Below are 26,747 nucleotides of genomic sequence, written 5' to 3' on the forward strand. Positions count from 1 at the left end.
TCCTGCTTTCCCCACGGCCCATCTGCAATGTCAATTGCGGACAGTTTCCATCAAGCCGTCTGTGCGGGAACCGTGGAGCATGCTGGGATTTTTCATCCGTAAGCGGAAACGGCAATTGGTTTCCACTCGTGAACATGAAGAATCATTTTTCCATAGCATGCTATGGAGGGTCATTACTGCGCTCGCCCCGGATTCCACAGGAAAAATCCGACCGTGTGCATGTGGCCTTACAGAAAATGCTAAAAAAAACGCCACGGACGTTACATCAGCTTTGATTTTTTTTGATAATTTTGTATGGAAAGTTTAAGGAAAAAAGTTACCAGACATCAAGTTGGGGATGAGTCGACTTCACATCTGGCAACAGTGACCAACAATTCCAATATAGCGGCCATCAGTGAGAAGTTTTGCCACGTGCTTGTCACATCCATGAAGTTTAAACATTTTTTTTGTTTTGTAAGAAAACAGGTGCATCCTCAGATTTGAAAAAGCCCATTTCTCTGATTCCATGTCTGGCGAGTATTTCAGTGGGCAATTTTCATTGTTCTTGATATTGTGAAGGTTTACATGGTAGTCATTTCAGTCACAGATGTGACTAGTTGTCAAACTCTGTCCCCCATTATCCCTTAGGCTGCATTCACACAGGCGAGCATGCTATTGGGCCAAGAAACCCGGCCTGATATCACGCTTGTCAACGTACATTATACCCGTAAAAAATGTCTCACATCACTGCTGTGAAATTGTGATCCTTCGGCGTTTGTTTCGCACACGTCAAAAGATTGACAAGTGTTTCCCATTGATTTCCATGTAAAACATCACATCCAATATTAAAAACGGATTGTAAGTTTGCGTTTTGCAATTTTTGTGCGATGCATTTTTAAAATTAGAAAGACCCATTCACATTTGCGTTAAAAAAACACGTGTGCGGGAGCCCTAAGAGAAATCAAGTAATCTTGTAGATATGGTACCTTTTAATGACTAACAAAAATACACGATTTTAGTACGAGCTTTCGGATCTTCTATGGACCCTTCTTCCAGCTTAAACTGCGGATTTACGGCACAGGGGTATCGTGATATAAACAACAAAGTGCCTGCTGGTGATCGCCGAATTCCACGGTCTCCATTAATACTATATTAATAGTAAATAGAACATGCCGCGATTTATTTCCCGCTGCGAAAATCCACGGTAGAATTCCACAGGTGAGCATTGGCAGGCAGTAAAGCTATAAGGTTCAATAGAACCTAATAGCTGCGGAATTTATGAGCAGATGTCCACTGTGGGAAAAGCGGAAGAAATCCCTTCATGGGCATTCACCCTTAGATGGGACAAATGTCGGGCAAACGATACCCGACACTCGTCCCCGCATGTTTTGCCGACAGCAGGCACCCAAACAGCTGATCGGTCAGAGGCCCAACCGGCAGAATCAGTTGATCAACTATTGATGACTTATCCTAAGGATAGGTCATCAATAAAAGTAGCCAGAAAAATCCCTCTAAATCCTTGACTACTCCGAACCACCAGGGGACTTCAGTGAAAAACGTTTTTCCCCCATTTTTGATCTAAACTTATCTTACAACTCTTAAAGGGGTTGTCTCGCGAAAGCAAGTGGGGTTAAGCACTTCTGTATGGTCATATTATTGCACTTTGTAATATACATCTGTATGAGCCATACAGAAGTTATTCACTTACCCACTCCGTTGCTGGCGTCCCCATCTCCATGGCTCCGTCTAATTTCAGCGTCTAATCGCTCGATTAGACGCGCTTGCGCAGAAGGGTCTTCTCCCTTCTGGTCGGTCCGGGCACGAGCGGGGTTCTGGCTCCGCCCCCTTCTACGCATCATCGCGTAGCTCCGCCCCGTCACGTGTGCCGATTCCAGCCAATCAGGAGGCTGGAATCGGCAATGGACCGCACAGAGCCCACGGTGCACCATGGGAGAAGACCCGCGGTGCATCGTGGGTGAAGATCCCGGCGGCCATCTTGGAGGAAAAGAAGGAAGAAGTTGCAGAGAGGGGATTCGGTTAAGTAAAATTTTTTTTTTTATTTCAACACATCCCTTGGGTTTGTCCTGCGCTGAACGGGGGGCCTATGCAAAAAAAAAAAACCGTTACGGCGCGGGACAACCCCTTTAATATACAACAATAGGCCATGCATAACTTAAATGTTAGTGGGAACTGGATATTTACTGCTGGCTGAAGACCTACGGCACAAAGAAATCCTCTTAGAAAATTACAATTTAGTGTTATTCTGAAGTGCGATCATATGAGGCGCAGAAATTATACACAAAAACTTGGATCTGATCTTGCAAATGCCTCTCCGCTACTTAAATGCTTAAAATAAAGAAGTCAATGCTGCAGCTGAAGCCTCTAAGTAATAATCCGTTAAAGAGAAACCACCAGGTGAAGAAATATTGGAAAAGTTGGCACTGTAATCCGTTTGTGGAAGTCACTTACCCCAGACATAAAGGGTTTCAATTACCAAACCATTCAGAGATTCCTTGGGGGTAAGGAGGAGAGAGCTTGACACGGAGCACTTGAAATTCAAGGGAAATGGAAAGCTCAAAAGAAGCCTTAAATCTGGATCAATGTGATATCCAGAGGTGCTGTCGCTGCAGCAGGTGGGGGGTGTAAGTGTTTTACTCCTCATAAAGCTAATGGACAGAAGAACGATAAAGATGCAGAATGTATTTTAAGAAGCATGTTTTTTAGAAATGCTGCAATCTGTCATCAGACTTTTTTTTCCTGCTGAACTACAAGAGATAATCGCTCTACTGGGACACTCAATAGGGAAAAAGCAGGGATGCCGAGAATGAAAGTGACAGAAAATGGAGCGTGGATCTACAGGAGCAGGACATATGAAAGTCACAGCTTATATAGGGGATAAATGGTAATATCCAAAACGTATGGTGAGATTTCAAGTTGTGAGACAAGAATATACAATAATGCTCAGGAAATGCAAAAGTTCTTCTAAAAATGATGAGCCAGGTGTTGTGTTTTATGTAATTCAAAGGTTTATTGCCATCCTATAAAGAGATTGCATATAGCTAGGAGATGCCAGCACTTAAAAGGAGTCCACTAATTGATAAGTCTATCCTCAGGAAAGACCGACCCTCAGTAGTAAATTAGTGGGGGTCTGCTACCTGGAACCTTCCCCGATCAGCTTGTGTACGGAGATGATTACTGCAAGTAGCAGACGGCTCCATTCTCTCTGCAGTGGTCAGGCTTGGCATTGAAGCTCTTATTCACTTCAATGAGAACTTTGCCTGTAATACCAAGCCTGGCCACTACAATGAGAAAGGAGACTGGAGAAAAGCCGATTGGCAGGGGTCCCGGGTGGCAGACCCCACTGATGGATTATTGATAGCCTATACTGTGAAAAGGCCATCAATATATACTGTGAAAAGGCCATCAATAGTTTACAACTGGACAATCCCTTTAGGCCTCTTTCACACTTGCAACAGAGATATCAGCGCTACAAAAACACGGCAATATTGCAGCTTTGTACACGCGATTTTGTAGCACCAGTGATGCTTTTTCTTGTGAAAAAAAGTCTCGCATCGACGCTATCCGCGAGAAAATTAATAGGTCTTTATAATTTTTAAAATGCATTGCACGAAAATCCCAAGTTCGTACAATGCGATAAACAAGGAGGCTCAATAGGGAAAAATGGACTATAAAACATCGCAAATCGCGGCAGTATAGAGCATGCCGCAATTTTTTTTTTCTAGAAACATAGTATCAGACAAAACATAGCAAATATGAAGGAACGCATTGGAAACCATGGGCTTCACATACATGCGTTTTGAAGGGGTTGTCTCGCGCCGAAACGGGTTTTTTTGTTTTTTTTTGCATAGGCCCCCCGTTCGGCGCAGGACAAACCCAAGGGATGTGTTAAAATAAAAATATTACTTACCCGAATCCCCGCTCTGCGACTTCTTCCTACTTCTTCCTTCTCCAAGATGGCCGCCGGGATCTTCACCCACGATGCACCGCGGGTCTTCTCCCATGGTGCACCGTGGGCTCTGTGCGGTCCATTGCCGATTCCAGCCTCCTGATTGGCTGGAATCGGCACACGTGATGGGGCGGAGCTACGCGATGACGCGTAGAAGGGGCGGAGCCAGAACACCGCTCGTGCCCGGACCGACCAGAAGGAGAAGACCCTTCTGCGCAAGCGCGTCTAAAAAAGCAAGAAGACCCCGAAATTAGACGGAGCCATGGAGACGGGGACGCCATCAACGGAGCAGGTAAGTAAATAACGTCTGTATGGCTCATATTTAATGCACGATGTATATTACAAAGTGCATTAATATGGCCATACAGAAGTGCCGAACCCCACTTGCTGCCGCGGGACAACCCATTTAATGATTAATGGAATCTTCACCAATCCTGAGAGAATGATGGGCCACAGCGCTGGTTTAGCACTATACCACCTTCTCAGGTTTCATTGCACACCGTGCTTATGATCACTTAAAGGGGTGCTGCCGTTCCCTCCACATGCAGTACCACATGCAGTAGGATGTGTATCATAAAGTGATACACATCCTAGCCATATTTCTTCACTTTATAAGATGGGAATATGCCTTTAAAGCTTATTAACTGTATAATTAAAAGAAGGGGTCTGCGACATAAGGCATTTTTCCTATTGACGTCCCATCCATAGAATTTACAGGACGTCCCACAAACTATGAGCCCTCCCAAACCTAAGTCGATGGAAAAATAAAAAAAGGTTATGGCTGTCAGAAGATGGCGTCAGAAAATAATTTTATGTTTTTACAAAGAAATTGTATTTTTTAAAAGTAAATTGTACTGACAGAGAATAAACCTGTCATTCTTGTCATAGTGTGCTTTAAAAGAAGACCTCCTCCTCCGTCCAAGATTGCAGAATTTTGTTTTTTTCCCCCATTTCACTCCACTTCGGAATTTTTTCAGTACATTAAATAGTACAAATGAAAAATACAACTGTCCCAGCAAACACAAACCCTCAGATAGCTAGGCTTTTTGAAAGTGGGGAGGTCTAATACTTATTCAAACAACTGTGAATTTGCTCTAATTGTTTCTAATCTACACAATCCTGTAATCTAGGAACCAATCACAGCCATTCAATGCGGTTCATCGAGCGCTGGCTCTGACTGGGCTGCAGCACTCGAGAACCAGTCAGAGACAGCGCTTCTTGGAGGAGGGGCTTTTGAACCACTGACCGGGAAGCGCTGGGTGAAAACTACAAGCAAGTCTGCCGGAGCTGCAGAGGAGACGTGCGGCACAGCCGGACAGCACCTTGTAGATGATGTATTAGTAGTGATTAGGAAATTATGGTACCAATGTTTTTGGTTGCGCCACACAGCTATGCTGCATTGCTTTCGCATATCAGCTGTACGCACTTCAGCAGCTCACTGAGGTGGAATGGTGGTTTGTCACTGTGTCATGTAAGCTGCATTAGCTTCACGGCATCGTTGAACCCTTTGTGGTGCCATGTTTGCACGACAGCGATGCTTAGTTCTAAAACTGGCCAACGGTTGACTATTAGAGGAAGGCTGGACTGGTGTTGGCACCATTAGCACTTGGAGATATGGAGATAGTGGTGAAGGACTATGCTTCAATGTTGTTGGTCAATATGCCCTGCCAGCTATGTATGTGGACATTTGTGAGGTGTCATTTATTGGAGTCTCCACACAGGTGTCCAGTTGTCTCACAACATATAAACTGCCAGACTGAGTACTGCTGTAGCCATAACAACTGAGGCCACGGGGGTTTGTGGAGGATGTAGTCTGCACATAATCCCTCATTCAGCTCAAAGACCATGTGACTGATGACATGACGGTGACATCATCAAAGGTCCTGTCAGCACACAAGCTATGTGTTAATTTGTGAGGTATCATTTATTGGTGTCTCCACACAGGTGTGCAGCTGTCTCACAACCAGCTACAAACTGCCAGACTGAGTACTGCTGTATTCATAACAACTGAGTCCGTAGGGGTTTGTGGTGGATGTAGTCCGCCCATAATCTCTCATTCACTGCACAATAATTCACTGCACGTCGCGGTCATGTGATCAGGGGCGGAGCTAAGAACCAGTAACTGACATAACAGGCACTGTCAGGCTCTGCATGTAACTCACACAGCACACACGGACGGACAGACAAACAAGTGGTCATTAGCACTGGTTTTTTTTTCTACTACAGCCAGGGCTTATATTTTAAGCCCCCCGCCCGAAAATCCCGGCAAAAGAGCACTACATGATCGCTGTGAAAAAACGCAGCAATATCGTACAGATGCCCATGTGAAAGAGGCCTTAGCCACACAGTAGAGCAGGTGCAAAGAGTTTTTATCACAGCAGGACCCATCACACCCATACATTACATGAACAGTCTATTGATTCCAATGGATACAGTGTAATGCTTCATTTGCCCTGAGATGGCGCTGTAGGGATATTGAACACTAGCTGTAAGGTTCCCCCACAGATTACAGCTGCTGATCGACGAAGGTCTCAGCAGCAGAACACCAAGTGATGATCTAATTTTCAAGGCAGACTGGTGCCTTCTGACAAAAAGGGATCGTAAAAAGCAGACAACCTTTTCATATACAGAGATATGGGTCCCATTATAGAGAAATATTACACTATATCTGGCGCCTCTCTGCTCGCGCCCCCTTCTCTTGCACTTTTGTTTTATGTATTCTGTTTTCATCTTCGGTCATAAAAAATACACAAAATACATATTTAAAAATTCAGCACAGAAAAGGAACCCAATTATACCCTAAATAACCTCGACTTTCCTGCTCTCTGCACCTTGAAATCATTTACTAATCTTGGCCGCATGCCTGTATTCCTGAACAAACACGAGTACGAGCAGGTAACAAAATAAGGCCAAGCATGCACTTGGCATGTGATTTCATACACTGCAGGTCAGCGACCACGTGCAACATTACACAATGATACATGATTGCAGATAACAGTAACTTACAGGCAGGTCATTAGACAGAAAAAAAAACCTACAGCCATGCAAACAATCAGTGTCTCCTAAAATAAAGTGATCACAAGTGACTCAGCTAGAAAAATACAGTTGGTTATGTTAAAGGGAACCTGTCATCATCTTTGAGGCCCATAAACTACATTATGGAGCTTCAAAAGCTCAGGGAACCAAGTCCGGGGAGCGTTGTTTCATCCTCACCAAGTGCCCCATTCCAGCTCTGTGTCCCCACAAAGTTGCCACATGCACACAGCGTGATTCTTAGTCTATGTGCGCTCTCTCTTAGAGGTGATTGGACGAACACACGCAGAGCATCACATTGTAAGCGTGCGGCAAGTTTGTGGGGACATACCGCTGGAACAGAGAACCCAGCGCATATGAAACACTGAGCTCTTCGGACTCCCTGTTCCTTCACCTTTGAGACCTTTTAAAAAGGTTGTCTAGTTCAGAAAAACCATTTTTGAACATCCTATTACAGAATTCTGCGCATAAAAAGAACCTTTCAACAAATACAAAAGTCGCTAGAAAATAAGGCATGCAGCAATTTTACAATCTCAGACCATCGGTCCAAGTGAAAGATCACTCATGCAAATGAACGGGTTTGTTCTGCATGCCAGTCCTGTTTGCGACGGACAGAGACAGAATTTGCATAAGTACGTCGGGTGTGTGATCACAGGCTCAAAGATAGGATTTCTGTATCATCTTCTACAGAAGTATCAGTTTAGTAGGAGAACACCTTTAAACAGTAACTCCACTTTTAACAAACTTGACATCAGAGAGACATGTCAAAAGTTTTGATCAGTGGGCATCCCGCTGCTGAGACCCGCTGATTGCTAGAACGAGGAGCCTACAGCGCTCACCCGAGCGCTGTGCCCCTTCGGCTGTCTTCGCTGCTTCTTGTTGTCGCCTCTTGATGGATGGGTTTTTTTTGTCTTTTAAATGTTCAATGTCATGGTTTATATAAAAAAAGACCCTCCTAAAATTCTTACGTTTTTACCCTGACTACCAAGCTTATTAATACTCTGGACACTTCCTGCTCTATAGAGAAAACTTTTCATTATCATCACAGGCAGGATTACAATGAAAGGTAACGTCTAAATATATATGAAACAGGATCATAACAGGTAGTTGTCAGAGCTCACCTCCTCCTCCTCCCTGCATGACTTCTGTTCAGGTTACAGAACATGCCTAAAACAATCTCTCATAGAAGTCAGCTCCTTTCCACTGTGTGACTCTCCAATGATTTCTGCTATAAAGCATCACTCTAAATGCTATTAACTGAAGCTCAGGCAAGATGACCGTCCCATAGTCATGGACAGAAAATAGAAATAAATCTACAAACAAACAAATTAGAAAATTGCCTTCTATTTCACTATTGAGTCTTACTAAAAAAAAAAAAAAAAATTATTTGAAAATTACAGGCGATCGTCCCTTTGAGGGCTCCTTCACACTGGCATGGGCTATAGTGGGCCGTAAATCACGATCTGATATCGCCCTAGCCATTCATGTGAAACCCATGGATGTGAGGCGTTTTCACATGAAAACCGCCTCGCATCACTGCTGGGCTGAAGGAATCCCCCGTGACAGCCGCAGCAGAGGATCGTGGAGTTTTCTCATTGCTTTCAATGGGGTCGGCGCCTCAATGGCGATATCACAGAAAGATAGGCCATGCTGCGATTTTTTTCTTGCTTGGCATTGCATCGTTAATTCAAAAAATGGGTTTCATATTTGTGCATTTCGCAATGCTCAAATCTCGTACTATTTCCTCGCCAGTATGAAGGCACCCTGAAGCAGACAGTTGTATCTGCTGAGAAAAGATGTAACTATTTCACAGTTTCACTACTTTTACAGTAATGAAGCCTTTTTACTGTGTTTTTTCCCCGTTAAGATTTCACCTTTTAGGATGACATTACAGTGAACAGCTGCACTTTTCGGCATATCTCGATTCCTTTCAGCCCCCTGTATAAGCCACAATGAGCCGCCCTGTATGAGTAGCTTTCTTTCTGGCAGAATTGAGTGGTCCTTAATATGGATGACCAGTCATCTGACTAGCCACTATGTAAAACTACTGGCCGCAGCTTCCCCGCAAAACCAGCTGTTTGCTAAAAGTGAGCTAAGGCCGGCTGCACACGGCCGTGACGTCATGTGACGCGGCCGGTGTGTCACATGATGCGCCGGCGGTAGGCAGGGAAGCGGTTTCACGCTATCTTCCGCTGTGCTACAGCGGAAGATAGCATGACGGACGGCCTCCATTGACTGCAATTGAAGCCGTCCACGTGTACACCCGCGGCAAATAGAGCATGCCGCGGGCGAGGACGGGTGATTTCACGGTGCGGAATTCCGCGATGGAATTCCGCACCGTGAGCCCTGAGCTATTAGGTTCAATAGAACCTGATAGCTGCGGGCAACGCGGCGGAAATCCGTCCATGGGAAGGAGGCCTAATACCTTTAACCTCTTCACACCCAAGGGCATACAGGTACATCCTGGACGAGCGGGGTATGAATGGATCGGGATCAGGAGCGGGTGACAACTGAACACCGATTATCATCATAGTTGTGAAGCCCCATTTACACACGACGATTGTCATTTAATAATCTTTAATCGTATGGTGCCAACTTATTCCGCAGTGCTTGAACGAAAGAATTAACAACTTCTTTGCAAACAAATGCTCAGCATTTACACTTAAGAGATATACTTTGAAATCCTCTCCATTTCCCTCAAGTTAACACTGTATATGTTGTTTGCTCCGGTGGGCGTGTGTTTATGCGAGGAATATCTGGCCAGTAGGTTTTTAATTAGTGTGAAAAGCCATTGTCTTCTGCCACATGAGTAAACAAGAAGACATTGCTTTTAGCAGGGCAAACAATCACCCCTCCCCTCAAGTCCTTTAGACTTTCAAAGGACTGAATAAATGTCATTTAAACCAAGCGAAAAGTGAATGAACAAAGGACTAGGTCTATACAGGAAGAAACTCAGCGATAAGTGAACAAATAGTGCACGATGGCTTCGCATTTACACGTAGCGAGTATCAGGCAAATTCGTTAATCTGAAGGGATTTTAGATTATAATTGTTGCATGTAAGTGGGCCTTTAAATGCCCTGATCGGTATTCGATGGCATAGCAAAATGCCACTCAGTTGCCATGGCAGCCTGGGGCCTTCTGAAAGTGCCCCATAACTAATTGCATATCAAGCCATGCCTGTGGGATGCCTTTAAAGACTGCCTGTCACAACATGGTATAATGCAATACTGTGGTATTGCATTAGGCTGAGTGAGTGATCAAGCGATCGCAAGGTCAAGTCCCTAGGAGGAACTAAAAAATTTTTAAAAGTACAAATAAGTAAAAATATTTTTTACAAATTATAAGAAAAAAATAAAAATAGTTAAAAAAGTGAAAGGAACATTTTCATAAGGTGGTATTTATCCCATATGATGAGCATAGTCACCAAAAAATAAAAAAAAATACACACAACACCAGAATTATGCTTTATTGATCACCGCGTCTCAAGGAAAAATTTTAAGGGGTTCTGACACAAATCAGATTTTTATGCTTTAGCAGCCATTGTTCCTTGGTCTGCCTAATGGACACAGGGAAGCCACGATTAATGGCATGCTAAAGCATAAAAATATTATACTTACCTTTTTTCCTCTTGTTGTTGTGCAGCGGGGTCATCTCCCAGCAGGCTCCTCTTCTTCCTCCGACGAGCCACCCCCTTCCGGGAATCCGCGCATGCGCAGAAGACAGGTGCCCTCTGAGGCCATGCGCAGCACTCGGGAATTCAGCCAGGACGAACAGGCCGCCCACAGCAAGCACTGCTTGTGACGTGCTTGCTGTGGGCGGCCCGTCTGTTCACATAAGAAGTGGCTAACGAACGGAGCAGTCATTTTGATGGCTCCAGCTCTGCTTCTAGAAGCCACAGAGGAAGATGCCTGACGGAGGGGACATGCCTGGCGATTGGTCCTGGCCAGGCAAGGTAAGTAAAAAAAATTTTTTTCCATGTCAGAACCCATTTAATGATAAGCGATCAAAACGTCATATGTATTCCAAAATGGTACCAATAGAAACTACAGGACCTCCATCACACAATTATTTTGATGGAAAAATAAAAAAAAGTTATGTTTTTCAGCAGATAGCAGTAGAAATTAATTTTTTTTTAAAGAAGTTTTAATTTTTAAAACTAGTACAGCAAAAAAAAACAAAAGTCAACCTATATAAATGTAGTATTGTTGTAATAATGACGACACATAGAATAAAGTTATGTCATTTTTTTCCGCAGTATGCATGCAGTAAAAACAAGACCACCTACAAAGATTTTTTTTCCATTTCACTTTAATAGTTCCACTGAAAGATACAACTTGTCTCACAAAAAACAAGCCCTCAGATAGCCATCTCAATAGATAAATAAGAGTTATGATTTTTTGAAAGTGGGGAGGAAAAAACAGGGGGATTGCGTCATTAATGGGTTAAAGGGATTTGCCATATTATTGGCGATAAATCCTAAGAACGGGCCATCAATAGCTGATTTATCGGGATCTGCCGCTTGGGATTCCAGCCAATAAGCTGAGCAGAGTCCCGCTGTGAGCGCCTCTATAGACAGGGAGTGTGCACTGAGCTCCCGCCCCTCGCCATTGTTTGCAATGGTAGGAGGCGGGACGGGACTTAGCTCCGCCCCATCCCACCCCTCCTATTGCAAACAGCGATGAGGGACGGAAAGGGGGCGGGAGCTCAGTGCACTAGCTCCCGTCCCATCCCGCCCCCTCCCCTTGCAGAGAGGGGCAGCGTATATCAGCCAGGCGTGAAAACCCGACCGATGTACGCCCGTTTGAATAAGCCCTTATACTGCACCGCCATTAGAATAAATTCAGCCACAGATGAATCTGCTCCTAACTTTCGCACAACAGTTCTGTCTTTCCTGTAACTGGCGTGAAACTTTCATAAAATGAATAAATTGTGCTTTCTTTCTGGATACTTTACATGTCTGTCTCCAGTATAGACACCCATCTGGTGGCTCCTATGGTGGGGACAAGACAACAGGGGCTTCTACTTTCCGGAACCAGAGTAACTTGATTTACAAAAATGTTACAATGTAGCTTACGATTAAAACAAATTAACAGGTTTCCCATTGCAGCTGCCTGGTCATACAGGAAATACAAGTAACCTTTCCTTCAAGGAGACCTCATCGGATTACAGAAAGAACATGAATAGAGCTGTCTAAACTGAGCAACGTCACATCAAGTCAGCATCAGGGACTAAACGGCCAGGAAACCTGCTGGAAGCAACAAACAACCAAGCAAAGGGAAAAAAAATCCCAGACGGGTAAATGACATTACCTGACAATCAATTAAGCTTCATTGTAATTGTGTGGTGGACATAGAGCAGAGCAGGGAACTCACTGCAATCACTGCAGACAAATTCTGATTATCCTGATATAACATAATGGTCCCACAGACCTGGGGGGGGGGGGGGGGGGGGGGGTCACTCAGAAGCTCATCTGCTTAATGTCAAAGTCAGAAGCCCTTACATACAAGACTGGGGTCACCAGGCACTTGACCTATAGATAAACCATAGTCACTCCTCCTGAGGACAATATACTACTAGAGCCACTGCAGGAAAGATACCCGACACATCGGATCTATATCCACACTTACAGTACAAGACCATATAGTGGTCCCCACATTGTTATCTCTGAGATCCTATATTCTTTCCTAGAAGCAATGGCTCCATAATATGGAACTGGAGCACAACACATTTTTTTCCTTAAAGGGGTTGTCCCGCGCCGAAACGGGTTTTTTTTTTTTTAAACCCCCCCCCCCCCCCCCGTTCGGCGCGAGACAACCCCGATGCAGGGGTTAAAAAAGCAAACCGCTCAGCGCTTACCTGAATCCCGGCGGTCCGGCGTCTTCATACTTACCTGCTGAAGATGGCCGCCGGGGTCTGCTCCCTCCGTGGACCGCAGCTCTTCTGTGCGGTCCATTGCCGATTCCAGCCTCCTGATTGGCTGGAATCGGCACGTGACGGGGCGGAGCTACACGGATCCGGCATTCTGCACGAGCGGCTCCATTGAAGAGAGCAGAAGACCCGGACTGCGCAAGCGCGGCTAATTTGGCCATCGGAGGGCGAAAATTAGTCGGCTCCATGGGAACGAGGACGCCAGCAACGGAGCAGGTAAGTAAAAAACTTTTATAATTAATGCACAATGTACATTACAAAGTGCATTAATATGGCCATACAGAAGTGTATAGACCCACTTGCTGCCGCGGGACAACCCCTTTAAGGGATTTACTCAGAATCATATCTAATCGGAGGTACGCTAAGGGCCAAAAGCAAGTAACAAGCCCCATATTACAGAATATGGATGTGTATATGAGACCCGAGGCAGCGTGCACATGGGGCATCCTATTCGTCTCACTATAAAAAAAATGATTGCAGCGAATTAATGTTATGTTGCTTTGAAAGTAATTTGCAGTTTGTTTTAGATCTTTTTTTTCTCTTTCCATTGACTCAATAGGCAATCTTACAATGAAAACATTACAAGAATCCTTGAGTCTCATGGATACAAGACTTGCATGGAGAAGTTTGCAGTACGGACCCGTCACAATCTGCGTGCTTGTATTAAAAATGTGCTTAGTGGTGAATAAGATGGAATAATATGACATTCAGTGGAGAATACTGGGGTATATGGGAGATGAGTCACTGGATTTGAGTCATAAACTCACCACTAAAGATCCTTTTACACGGAATGATTATCATTCAAAAATTCGTCAAAACAAGCAAAGATGAAAGATACTCATTTAGTGTAAACACAGCCAATGATCAGCTGACGAACGATAAATCATTTGCTTTTTGTTCATTTTACGTTGGCATAAAAGTCATCGTTGGCTCGTTTACTAATCTTTCAGGATAAACACCCATCGTTCAGTCCTTCTCATTCACTTATACAGTGCATGGGAACAACTGGACGATTTTTCGTTTGAACACGCCAATGCTGTATCCGCCTGTATGAACATTGTTAGCTCGTTCAATCGAGAAATAGTTTGGGTGTAAACGGACCCCAACTTGGATCCAGCAACCAAAGTCACAGCCGAGCCCTACTAGGTCAATGAGATTTTTGAAGGTTGTTTGAACTATATCGCACCATAGGACGGTGGACTCCAACAAGAGGCTCTTCAACGCTTGTAAAGCTACAAGTCCCAGCATGCCAAGACAGCTTGTGAATGCATCTGAACATTCCTGGATACTTTGGATATATTCACAAGAAGCAAATCAGATCCAAAAATTTCTTTTCCAATGCTGAATGTTGTTCCGCAGTACATGGATTTCTTCAGGATGAATGGGACAGGCACAGCCATGCTTGCAACCAATTTACTGCATTTAAAGGGGTTCTGACATGAATAATGTTTTTATGCTTTAGCAGCCATTGTTCCCTGGTCTGTCTAATGGACACGGGGAAACCACGGTTTAATGGCTGTTAAAACATAAAAACATAACACTTACCTTGTCTCCTGTTGTTGTTGACATCGGGGGGGGGGGGGGGGGGGGGTCATCTCCCAGCAGACGCTGCTCTTCCTCTTCTTCCTCCACGAGCCGCACTGCTCCGGGATCGCGCGCATGCGCAGTGGAGCCGTGCCCTCTGACAGGAGTCAGGACGGGCCGCGTCTCCACTGCGCACGCGCAGAATCTTGGAGTTCAGCCAGGACGGACGGGCCGCCCACAGCAAGCACTGCTTGTGACGTGCTTGCTGTGGGCGGCCCGCCGTTCACCTCGGAAGTGGCTGACGGACGGAGCGGAACAGGAAGCGGTCATTTTGACCGCTCCTGCTCTGCTTCTACAAGCCACAGAAAAAGATGCCGGCTGGAGGGGACATGCCTGGCGATCGGTCCTGCCCAGGCAAGGTGAGTACAATTTTTTTTTTATGTCAGTACTAGAGATGAGCGAACGTACTCGGTAAGGCCGATTTCGCAATCGAGCACCGCGATTTTCGAGTACTTCACTACTCGGGTGAAAAGTACTCAGGGGCGCTGTGGGTGAGCGGGGGGTTGCAGAGGGGAGTGGGAGAGAGAGAGCTCCCACCTGTTCCGCGCTGCTACCCCCGGCTCCACCACGCCACGCCCCGCCCCACAGCGCCCCCGAGTACTTTTCACCCGAGTAGTGAAGTACTTGAAAATCGCGGTGCTCGATTGCGAAATCGGCCTTACCGAGTACGTTCGCTCATCTCTCGTCAGAACCCCTTTAAATATATATCCTTATGGCTCATTCAAATGAGCATATCTGATTTTGGTCAGTGAAAAATTTGAATCCGCATTGATGTCTGTTTTGCGTGTTCTTTCCTATACTTCTGTGTGTTGGCCATGTGTCACTTTTATGGAAAAAAACAGTGCTGCATGAGAACGGAACGAAAAACGACTGCAGTGAGCCAACCTGCGCGTCCATCACATGGAAGATGATGTATGGCATCAAGCACAGATCTTGAAAACCATGAGAAATGGATATAGAAAGCATATTGGAAAATCATAAATAATGTTTCTGTATATAAAGGATGGCCTTAGTTTGCTCAAACAGTAACTACCCCTTTAAGGTCATGTGTAGGTCATACAGGTGAGACTAAGGCTGAATGCCTACGGACAGATTATCACTGCGGAATTCATGGTCAGACGCCCGCCACAAATTCAGCAGCAATGTCCGTCCATAGAAATGCTGGGGTAAACGATTCTCCCCTGCCCACGAGCGGAAATGAACTGCGATTTTCCACTCAGGGGTGGGGTGGGGGTGGGGGTTGAATCGCAGCATGCTCTATTTTGTACGAAAAACCGCGTGAACGGCTTCCATTGCAGTTAGCGCAAAGTACCGCAAAATCCACATCACAGCCCAGCGCATCATGCGCTGCACATGCGCGCCGGGTGAGACACTCACGGAGGAGGGGGGCGCCGGGTCTGATCCTGCTGCGTTATTTCGCAAGCAGAATCTGACCTGGCCGTGGGCATGAGGCCTAAGGCCTCCTACACACTGGCGATCGTGATATTGGTGCAAGAAAAGCGCAGCAAATAAATCGCAACTTTTGTTCCCACAACTTTGAGCGCCAGCACTGCTTTTTCTCGCAAAACACTTCGCTGCCACTTGTAATCTCGCACATTTTTTCACACAATTTTGCCACGATTTTTTAGTGCAGAAGTCAATATGACTTTCTATATTAAGAATGCATAACACACTCTGTTCCCTATACAGTAAAATAAAAAACACATTCTGGTCCAGCATGTTAAATAGACACTCTTTTGGCATACACTAAGTGCAAGGGGTGACTTATGGATAAGGCCAAATGTGTTATAAAAATAAGATGTGAACAGACCCTTAGATTGGTGGCGCCCCCACAACTGGGAGAAGAACCTACTGTCCATGAAGGGCACCAGTTAGATATACTGTGAGAAACAAAATCCTCTATTAGATGACAGGACCACATAGATCTGGAGGGATTTGCTAACATTTGGAAACCACTGAACAGTATATCATACATCTCCCATAGGTTTCAATGGGAAAATACTCACCCTGGCATGGGTCGGGTTGGGGCATCCATAGAATTAAGATAGGCACGCATTCAGTCTTAGGGGGCTTTTAAACAAGCCGATTATCGTTATAAGGAGCCAGTGACGTCACCGCTAGATCGCTTGCCCTCATGCGGCCTGTTTAGACAGGTAGATACATTGTTCAGTCTTTCATATTTGCCATATAAGCAAACAAGAGGGACTGAATGAATGCTGTTTAAGCCGAACAATAAGGGTACGAGCCGACGATGGTTTTTATGCCAGCGTAAAATGAATGGGCATCCTCTGCTGCCCAGCTCATCCACCTCAGTGCCCCTCTGTCAATCCCTTCCCTGGGAGCCCATTGTCAGAGAATCCAATTCCAGGTATTATCAATGGCATAGGATGTGGTCCACAACCAGTCCCCTCCATACATCTGTGACCTAATATCCCGATATCTCCCTACATGTAATCTCCGGTCCTCACAGTGTATATATATAAATAAATAATCGCACTTGCATGGCATGCGAACGCGATGCATTTTATACGCAGGTTACTACGGGAACCACATGAGAAGAATCTAGGAATTGCAAAGCAGTGAAAAAAAAAAAACACGCATGAAAATTGGTCAGGTTTTTACTAAGCTACATCGCACTCACCCATGTTAATATCGCCTTAGGTCAAATTCACACGGACGCATTTGTGCATGCAACACGCAGAGAATAGAACATGAACGTGCTTTGGCACACGCATTTCAGCCACGCAAAAAGAAAAAAAAACAAAAAACTCTCTCCATCATCTTTGGTCATATTTGCGCACTGAAGATCCCCATAGAAGTCAAAAAGGGGGCATAAATGCGTGCCAAATACGCAAATGGATGCGTGAAACACTGCGCAATTGTGCTGGAAAAAGAACACATCTGGAACTAGCCGTTTCCATCATTGTGGATTTGCGTCCTGTGCACAAAAACATGACCGGCGGTCAGAAAACCGGCAGCAACGCCGACACGTGTGCAGAAAAGTCTCATTCTAAACGATAAAAAGTTGCGCTAATGTGTACGCAGTTGTGCATATGTGAAGCTAGCTTTAATTATTTATTAGAATTTTATTGTTCCTGTCGTTTCATACATGTAGTGTATTTAACCCTTATTGTCATACGTGCGGCTCCCTGGGATTAAAGGTACTTTAAGGCTGGGTATTCACATGCTGGATTCCCGGCGGAAATCCCGCAGTTTGGCCGCAGCCAAAAACCGCGAAATTTACGCGGGGAAAAGTGCTGCTTCAAACCCCGCGGGTTTTGAAGCGGCCTGGCCGCTCGCTTTTCCGCTGCAGCCGGCGCTCCCATAGAGGAGAGCGCGGCCGCAGTGGAAGATGAAAAAAAATGAACATGCTGCGGCCCGCGAATCCGCGCCAACTTCTGCCGCTCTGTGTGGACGAGATTTCTGAGAAATCTCATCCACATGGCTGGCTAATCCCGGGATTAGCGGCCGCAAGCGGATTTGCCGTGGCGAAATTCCAGACGGAATTTCCGCAGCAAATCCGCCCAGTGTGAACCCAGCCTTAAAAGGGACCCGGTCATCACTGTGTGCGCACAGTCTGCAGATACCAGGCCGATCTACTGTCCACCCGCCGACAGCGCAGGAACGGCGAGCAGCGCAAGTCTGAGGACTCCTCAGGACCTGGTCTATACGCACAAAACCTAGTTTTGGGGTTGCTGGAGAGGACAGGGTCCCTTTAAAATGAAAAAAAAATAATTATATATATATCTCAAACTTTTAGAAAACCTCTGATAATGATTCCATAAGGTTTGTTTAGCGGGGTCCCGATGCTGAGATCCCCACCAATGGCTAAAGCGATGGGCAGACGCGCTCGGTGGATGCTGTGCCCAGTTGGCCCTGTATACCGAGAGCTTCCGCTCTCCATTCTAGCGGCTAATTGGGGTCCCAGCAGCCGGACCCCACTAATCGAAACGTTTGACTGCCAGGATGACACAAGAAAAAAGTTCTTAGAAAGTTTAGTGGCCCTTTAAAGGGATTGTACCGGGATGACAAGTCGTGCCCACAGGACACGGGGTAACTTGCCAATCGGCAGGGGTCTCATGTCTCCCCTGCCCGTCGCTTCTCCCTCCATAAATGGCGCACGTGCGGTCAGCGCTGCGTTCATTTCAACGGGGCTGACAGAAATATTACTGCGTTCCGCTCTCTCCACAGTCCCAGGTAAAGTGACTACAGCACCATTATAGGGAATGGCTGTAGGGCTACAACCACCATCATCCTCCTGACCACACAGGACGCATCCTATGGCAGCAGCTGTATAGCCCCACAGGCAAGGACAGGCCCTAGGTCATCACTGGGACGAGGCCTCACAGCTCTGTTGTCACAGGACACACGCTGCGTCTTCCCTCCGCTCCGGTACGTCTGTCGTTCAGTCCGTCCCGGCGGCGGGCTACCCTGTCACCCCCATTCCCTGCAGCGGGCACATACCTTGGCAGCCATGCTGAGCCCCACTCACACACACTTCCCATCAGCCGCTTCCCCGGCACGTCACGGCTGCCCTCAGCGAACGGCGCCCGCTGATTGGCTCCCGCTGTTTTCCCGCCCTCCGAGCGGTCACGTGACCAGACGTCCTTGTGTTTAGAGGAGAACTGTGTGAGGAGAGTGTGAGGTGATCTGGGCGCCGGCGGCGTCCTCACCTGCCAGCCGTGTAAAGTCCAGCTCGTCCTGCTTGTAGAGACGAGATAACTGTGATGGGAGGAGGACAGGTGTAGCACTACTAGTCCCAGTGTGCCCAGGCCATGTTACAAGCGATAATTGTTCAGTGTGAAGGCGACCGGCGGTCAAACAATAAAACATTCCTCTTATGGAGGCATAAAAATGATTGACTCCATCATTAATCGTTCGGTTTATGTACCTCAGTTTAGACGGCGCTCGTTCATTCGTTCTCATTCACTTATACAGCGAATGTGAGCCGCCGATGGTTTTTCGTCCCAACGCTGTACCCGCCTGTATAAGCTGGCAGCGGCAGCTTCACACGCGTGTGTTTGCATGCAGAGGATTTGCGCGTGCGATATGCAGATAATAGAACCCACTGATATCTATCAGGCGGGCAGCTATAGTAATACATGGAATGGGCGGACTACAATACCCAGAGAGGTTATCAAAATTAGAGATATATAGAAAAAAGGAGACGACCTAATAACTGTGTGTAATATATCGGGGGACAATACAGAGATCCCTCCCATCATCTATTTAGGCCGCCGGCACACGGGGCGGATTTGCATTGTGGCATCCAGAGTGGGCGTCCGCCTCTGGAATCCGCGGCGAATACCGCCCAGAACATGCTATTGACAAACGCTTTTTCCTCTACACGAGCGGAAATGAATTGCGATTTTCTGCTCGCGGAGGAAAAATCCCAGCATGTGCTAATCTGCATGGACGGCGATCATTGAAGTCAATGGCGTCCGTCCAATCCACGACCTTTCCACAATGACAAAGCAGAGGTTTAAAATAAAAATTTGTGCTGCGCACGTCCGATGGCTTGCAGTGAGTGCGGACCATCCGCAGTACAGAGAAGATTAAAGAAAGCCGGGTACACGCGGATGCCGGCTGGGCACATGGTCGGATTCCGCATGTGGAATTCAACCCGCCCATGTGCAGCCGACCTTATACCCAGGACTGTGACTGTAACAAGGGGGCGCCCTCTTCATCTAGAGGAAAGAAGGTTTCTACGCCAACATAGAAGGGGGTTCTTTACTGTAAGGGCAGTGAGACTGGAACTTTTTGCCTGAGGATGTGGTAATGGCGAACTCACTGCTGCAGGACTGGGAGAGAGCATTCACGGTTTATCACAAATTACCCCTGGCCTGTGTGGCACATGAGAAAAACTTTAAGCTCCTTTCAAGGTGGCACAGATGTCCAGACCTGATTCACTGCATATTCCCTTCAGTGCCAGATTCCTGCTGGAGATGTGGGTGCGGGCGTGGCACCATGCTGCACATTTGGTGGGAGTGCCCGCTTATCCAGCCTTTCTGGAGGAAGGTTTTCGAGCTGTTTGAGGGTGTGTCTCGTAGCACAGTGGAGGTCAACCCGCAATTGGCGCTGCTCTCTGTTATCTCTTTATCCCCCATTTCTCTGTCTGTCTTTGTTCCAGGTTTTTCTGTTCCAGTTTTTTCTGGTATTTTTTGTTTCTGAAGACCCAGTTGTTCAAAAACTGGAGATTTATGTCTATAGGGGCCAACTATTTCAGTGGGCCCGGTTCCCGAATGCTCCATTATTTAGGTATAACTATTGAAGGGATGTTTGCTAGGCATTTAGCATTTGGGAGTTTTGGCAAATATTGGTACGAATTGTCGTTTTTTTAGGCCTCATATCCACGGGATAATCTTTATTTTAAATCCACAGTGTTTTCCCACCCGCGGATCCGCGCCCCATAGGGATGCATTAGACACCCGCAGGTAGTTAAATACCTGCGGATGTCATTTTTCCTGTCAGGATCCGCGTGCGGGAAAAAAAATGGACATGCTCCATTTTCGTGCGGGCCTCCCACGGGGACGGCTCCTGCAGGCTTCTATTAAAGCCTATGGAAGCCGTCCGGATCCGCGGGAGACCCGTACCAGAATTAAACTCACCTGCTCCGGACGATGCGGATCTTCCTTCCTTCGCGGACGGATCTTCTTTCTTTGGCCCGGCGGATGTGCCCGAGCACATCCGCCGGGCGGAAGAATAAAGATCCGGCTGCGAAGGAAGGAAGATCCGCATCGTCCGGAGCAGGTGAGTTTATTCTGATTTTTAGGCCTCATGTCCGCGGGGCAGGAGGGACCCGCTACATGAAGAATCCGCAGCGGGCCTGATTTTCCCCGTGGACATGAGGCCTTAGTTTTTAAACTAATGCAGTCCTGCGAGACTTTGTTACGTTCTTTTTTCTTTGTCTGTTTGTTATTACTGTGAAAAATTTTACAAAAGATTCAACAAAAACATATTAAACATAAAAGAGTACAAGTGATACAATATTATATGCTATGATCATTAATTACATCAGAAGGGTCGGTGATTCGGGGATTATTCCAATTGCCAGATTGGAAGGAAAGGTATTCGGGAAGGAATTTTTTTTTTCCTAAAATGAGGAAAATTGGCTTCTACCTCATTGGGGGCTTTTTTTGCCTTCCTCTGGATCAACATTGGGGGGTAATAGGCTGAACTGGATGGACATATGTCTTTTTTTCGGCCTTGCGTACTATGTTGTGCAGCAAAGGTTCCCATAGAAGTCAATGGGGGGGGGGGGGTGCAATACGGAAACAGATGCGTGAAAAAACAACTCAGCAGGAAAAAGAACACATCTGAAAAGCATTAGGCTAAATAGCCATTTTATTGGGCGTGTTTGTGTCCCAGAGGCATAAAACCACACTGTCGCGGCTTGTCGGTCATGACAGCTTCGTGGCATGGTGGCCGCAATGCAGGGTCAGACCCTTCACCCTGTTGCTATGCAGGACAAGGGTTAATGCATGTTGTGCAGTGATTGCTTGCTGCTTTCTCTCTCCATGCTGACTATTAGTCATTCCTGGTGGAGGGTTGGGGGTGTGGTTCTCTAGTTGCTCTTCCTATGGACAGGTGTGGAGAGCTTTATATTCATACCCCTTCCTTTCCTCCTTGCTGCTTATTAAGTTCACTAGAGGAGAGGTTGGTTGGAGTCTCTAGCCTGGGTGACAAGCTCCCATTTCAGATACTGTAGATGCTGCTGTATCCTGTCAGTTGTATTTTGGTTACCTTTATTGTTTGCGTTGCTGTGTCAGTCCATCTCTCCAGGCGTTCGTATAGCGATGGTCATGGCCCAGAGGAAGACAGCGGGACTTGATATATGCAGCATTTGAAAGCTGCTCGTCTTTTTATCCACAGCAGAAAAGGTTACTGCCATCTCATAGAATTGTTGTTGCAGATTTCAAACGTACAGGAGATGTAATTCCGCAAATAAAATCTGCGGAAAAAAATGCAAGAAATTCTGGAAAGCGTTCCACAGGATGCATTCCGCATTATTTGACGACTTCCACAATGGAGGACTATACAGAAGCCTGCTGGAGAGCAGCGGGAGGGACCCGGACGGCGCCTGCTGGGTATTGCTTTTTTTTTCACGTAGTGTAGCTAGGGTGTTTAGCGCTGTAAAAAAAAGTGGCACCAATGGGAGATGCACAGCGTTAAAAAACGCTGAAACGCCCAAAAAAAGAACATGCACCTGTGTGAGGAGGGCCTTAAAGTGCATAATGGGTGCTAATTAGAGATGAGCGAGCACCAAAATGCTCGGGTGCTCGTTACTCGGGACGAACTTTTTGTGATGCTCGAGGGTTCGTTTCGAGTAACGAACCCCATTGAAGTCAATGGGCGACCCGAGCATTTTTGTATATCGCCGATGCTCGCTAAGGTTTTCGTTTGTGAAAATCGGGGCAATTCAAGAAAGTGATGGGGACGACACAGAAACGGATAGGGCAGGCGAGGGGCGACATGTTGGGCTGCATCTCAAGTTCCCAGGTCCCACTATTAAGCTACAATAGGGGCAAGAGTGAGCCCCCCCCTCCCCCGCACTGTCAGCGTAAAGATCGTTCTCCTCTGCCACAGCTGTAACAGCTGTGGCAGAGAAGAACGATGTTAGCCCATTGAATTCAATGGAGCCAGCAATACAGCAGGTTCCACTGAAAGCAATGGGCTGCCGGCGATCGCGGGATGAATTGTTGGGAAGGGCTTAAATATATAAGCCCTTCCCTGCAATTCATCCAGAAATGTGTTACAATAAAAATATATACCGGCGTATAAGGCGACGGGGCGTATAAGACGACCCCCCAACTGTCACCTTATACGCCGGGAATACAGCGGAGCAAAGAATAAAAATCATTACTCACTTCTCCTGGCGTTCTGCGGCGCTCCTGCAGGCTGTCGCTCCCTCCTGGTCCCCGGCAGAGCATTGCTTTCTGGACGCAGTGGTTGAAATCCCCGCCTCCAGAAACACACGTGCCTTCAGCCAATCACAGCCATTCAATGACATCATTGTCATTGGCTGTGATTGGCTGAAGGCACGTGTGTTTTCTGGAGGCGGGGATTTCAAGCCCTGTGTCCAGAAAGCAATGCTCTGCCGGGGACCAGGAGGGAGCGACAGCCTGCAGCAGCGCCGCAGAACGCCAGGAGAAGTGAGTAATGATTTTTATTCTTTGCTCCGCTGTATTCCCGGCGTATAAGGTGACAGTTGGGGGGTCGTCTTATATGCCCCGTCGCCTTATACGCCGGTATATACGGTATATATTTTTATTGTAACACATTTCTGGATGAATTGCAGGGAAGGGCTTATATATTTAAGCCCTTCCCAACAATTCATCCCGCGATCGCCGGCAGCCCATTGCTTTCAGTGGAACCTGCTGTATTGCTGGCTCCATTGAATTCAATGGGCTAACATCGTTCTTTTCTGCCACATTGAGCGCATATAGAGAAGAGAACAGAAATCGCAGATCGCACATAGGTGCGATCTGCGATTTCTATGGCCTAAGAAGGACCGTTGGGGTTCTTGAAGCCTAAAATCACTCCTAACACTCTCCCTATAGCAGCTCTGGCACCAGCAGCACTTTCCCTGAACTATGTCAGAATGCATCTGTGGCGAGCCGCGGGAGGGGCAGATTTCAATACTCGGGTGACACCTAATCTCGCCAGCCACTCACTGCAGGGGGGTGGTATAGGGCTTGAACGTCGCAGGGGGAAGTTGTAATGCCTTCCCTGTCTTTCTATTGGCCAGAAAAGTGCGCAAATTTCTCAGGGAAGAAAATGAAAGTAACCCGAACACCGCGTGGTACTCGTCACGAGTAACGAGCATCTCGAACACCCTAATACTCGAACGAGTATCAAGCTCGGACGAGTATGCTCGCTCATCTCTAGTGCTAATCCAGCCTGTGTGAAAACATCGTTATGGTCCTTTTACATGGAGCAAATTAATTGCTGACACAAGCAAACGAGTCATTTCCTTTCGAACGATGTCCGTTTAGATAATTGTCGCTTAAATTTTTTTCGCCCTCTTTTTTTTTCCCCTCATAGATTGTTCAGTCCGTTATTGGTGTGTCAGGGGAGTCTGGAAACACCTGGGAATTGTCTGCGAATGACTGAGCGATTGTCTTTTATACGGAACAACTGGCAAGCGATGAACAATGATTTTTATGCCAGCATAAAATAAATGACAAGCGATAGGCAAACGAATTATCATTCAATCGTTGGCAATGTTTACACTGAATGATTGTGCAATACAATTTTTGTAACAGATAAGCAGAGCAGGGGGTCGGACGCGATGACCCTGGAGGTCCCTTTCAACTCTACCATTTTGTGATTCAATGAGATGGGTAGCTTTAGTGTGCTGAATTTAAATATGATATCCATTTTTTTGGCAAATTCGGATTGGGTGAACAGAAGAATGCAGGCAACCAAATGGTCCAATGTTGCACAGAAAACTGCCTATTGATCATGAACACATGCTTTGAGCAGCGGAAACACAGTTTAAACACATGGACGGCCCCAAATGATGTGCACCGATACCAAATCGACTACTTCCTATGTGAAATGCGTTGGAAAGGCTCAATTCTAGCCTTTAGAACACTTCCGCATGAAGACTGTGGCTCCGATCATCAGCTCCTAGTCGCAGAAATCAAGCTCAGATTCAGCAACATTAAAAGGTCACCAGCAATACGCGATTTCAATGTAGACAACATCCCTTCTCGATACGCAGTCGAAGTAAATAACAGATTTGAAGCGCTTAACACCATTGGAAAAGACCCTGACGAATTATGGGAGGAAATCAAATCCATCTGAACAAATCATCCCCTTCAAAAAATCAGCAAAACGACCGCAATGGATATCGGATGAATCCATCAGAATTGCAAACAGGTAACGAACAGCTAAAGCAACGAGCAGCATCATTGAATTCAGACAGCCAGGGGCGTAGCTATAGAGGGTGCAGGGGATGCGGTTGCACCCGGGCCCAGGAGCCAAAGTCATGACCACGGTAAGCAACGGTACAGTGAACATAAAAATTAACAACGAAGAAATTTAATTGGTTCAAGATTTCATCTTCCTTGGATCCAAAATCGATTGCAACGGGCAATCTGGACCTGAGATCAAGAGACGGATTACACTTGGTAGGATTGCAATGCAAGGAATGGAAAAGATCTGAAAAAGCAAAGATACTAGCATTGCAACAAAAACCAGACTGGTCAATGCAATCGTCTTTCCCATAACGACATACGGTTGCGAAAGTTGGACATTCAGGAAAACAGAAGAAAAATTGATGCCTTTGAACTATGGTGCTGTAGGAGAATGCTACGGATACCTTGGACCGCCATGACAACGAACAAGGTAGTGTTAGATCGCATCAAACCGAAAATATCACTAGAGAGCAAAATCATCAAACAGCGGCCCTTTTTTTTGGGCTTGTGATGCACACTAATTGACTGGAAACAATACTGATGCTTGGCAAGGTCAGTGGGAAGAGAAGATCAGGATGACAAAGAACAAGAGGGCTGGATACAATCAAGGCACCACGAACATGTCAATCACGGAACTGAAAGAAGCGGTGAAAGACAGGAATGTGTGGAGAACATTGATCCATAGAGAGACCAAAGGTCGGATGCGACTGATCGGATAATCATCATCATAATCCGATTTTTTATTTTTCTGCCACTTAAGGTTTTCCAGTTATGGGGAATAATGTAATTCAATTGCGGTTGTACTTTATTTTTTGAAAATATGCCTATACAATTAATCCTGTAGGCTCACCATTAACCTTGCTTAACCCCTTAGTAACCAAGCCTGTTTGCGCCATAATGAGCAGGCCAAACTTTGAAAATCTGACATGTGTCACTTTAACATAAAATAACTCTGTTAAGGTTTTGCATATCCAAGTGATTCTGACGTTGCTTTTTCGCCACATATTGTACTTCATTTAGCTGGTAAAAATAGTCCACTAGAATTTGTGTATATTTATTAAAAGAGACAACATTGGGAAAAGTTTTTAAAAATTGTCATTTGTTCACATTTTCAATTGCAATACCTCAAATATGTGCAAAAATACTGTATACATTTTTTATATATATTTCCATCTGTTTACTTTATTCTGGATGCACATTTGAAAAACTTTCTTTTTTTAACCATTTAGGAGACGTACAAATTTAACATTGATTATATCAACATTTTGAGGAACACTTTGTTTTCCTGCACCAAGCCAAGATTGCAAAGGCTCATAGGTGTCAAAATGATGGA

General features: G+C 45.9%; 1 protein-coding gene across 1 annotated transcript in view; it reads right to left on the reverse strand.

Annotated features, from left to right (window-relative positions):
- The window catches only part of SLC25A13 (solute carrier family 25 member 13), a 121,305-nt gene extending 102,264 nt beyond the window's left edge, over positions 1 to 19,041 (reverse strand). Inside the window, exon 1 of the mRNA XM_066585136.1 lies at positions 18,957 to 19,041. Within this exon, the coding sequence (XP_066441233.1) occupies positions 18,957 to 18,968 (12 nt within the window). The 5' untranslated portion in view covers positions 18,969 to 19,041. The remainder of the gene's footprint in view (positions 1 to 18,956) is intronic.
- Between the last annotated feature and the right edge of the window lie 7,706 nt (positions 19,042 to 26,747).

Source organism: Eleutherodactylus coqui, chromosome 12 (assembly GCF_035609145.1).
Source record: "Eleutherodactylus coqui strain aEleCoq1 chromosome 12, aEleCoq1.hap1, whole genome shotgun sequence".
Classification (NCBI taxonomy): domain Eukaryota; kingdom Metazoa; phylum Chordata; class Amphibia; order Anura; family Eleutherodactylidae; genus Eleutherodactylus; species Eleutherodactylus coqui.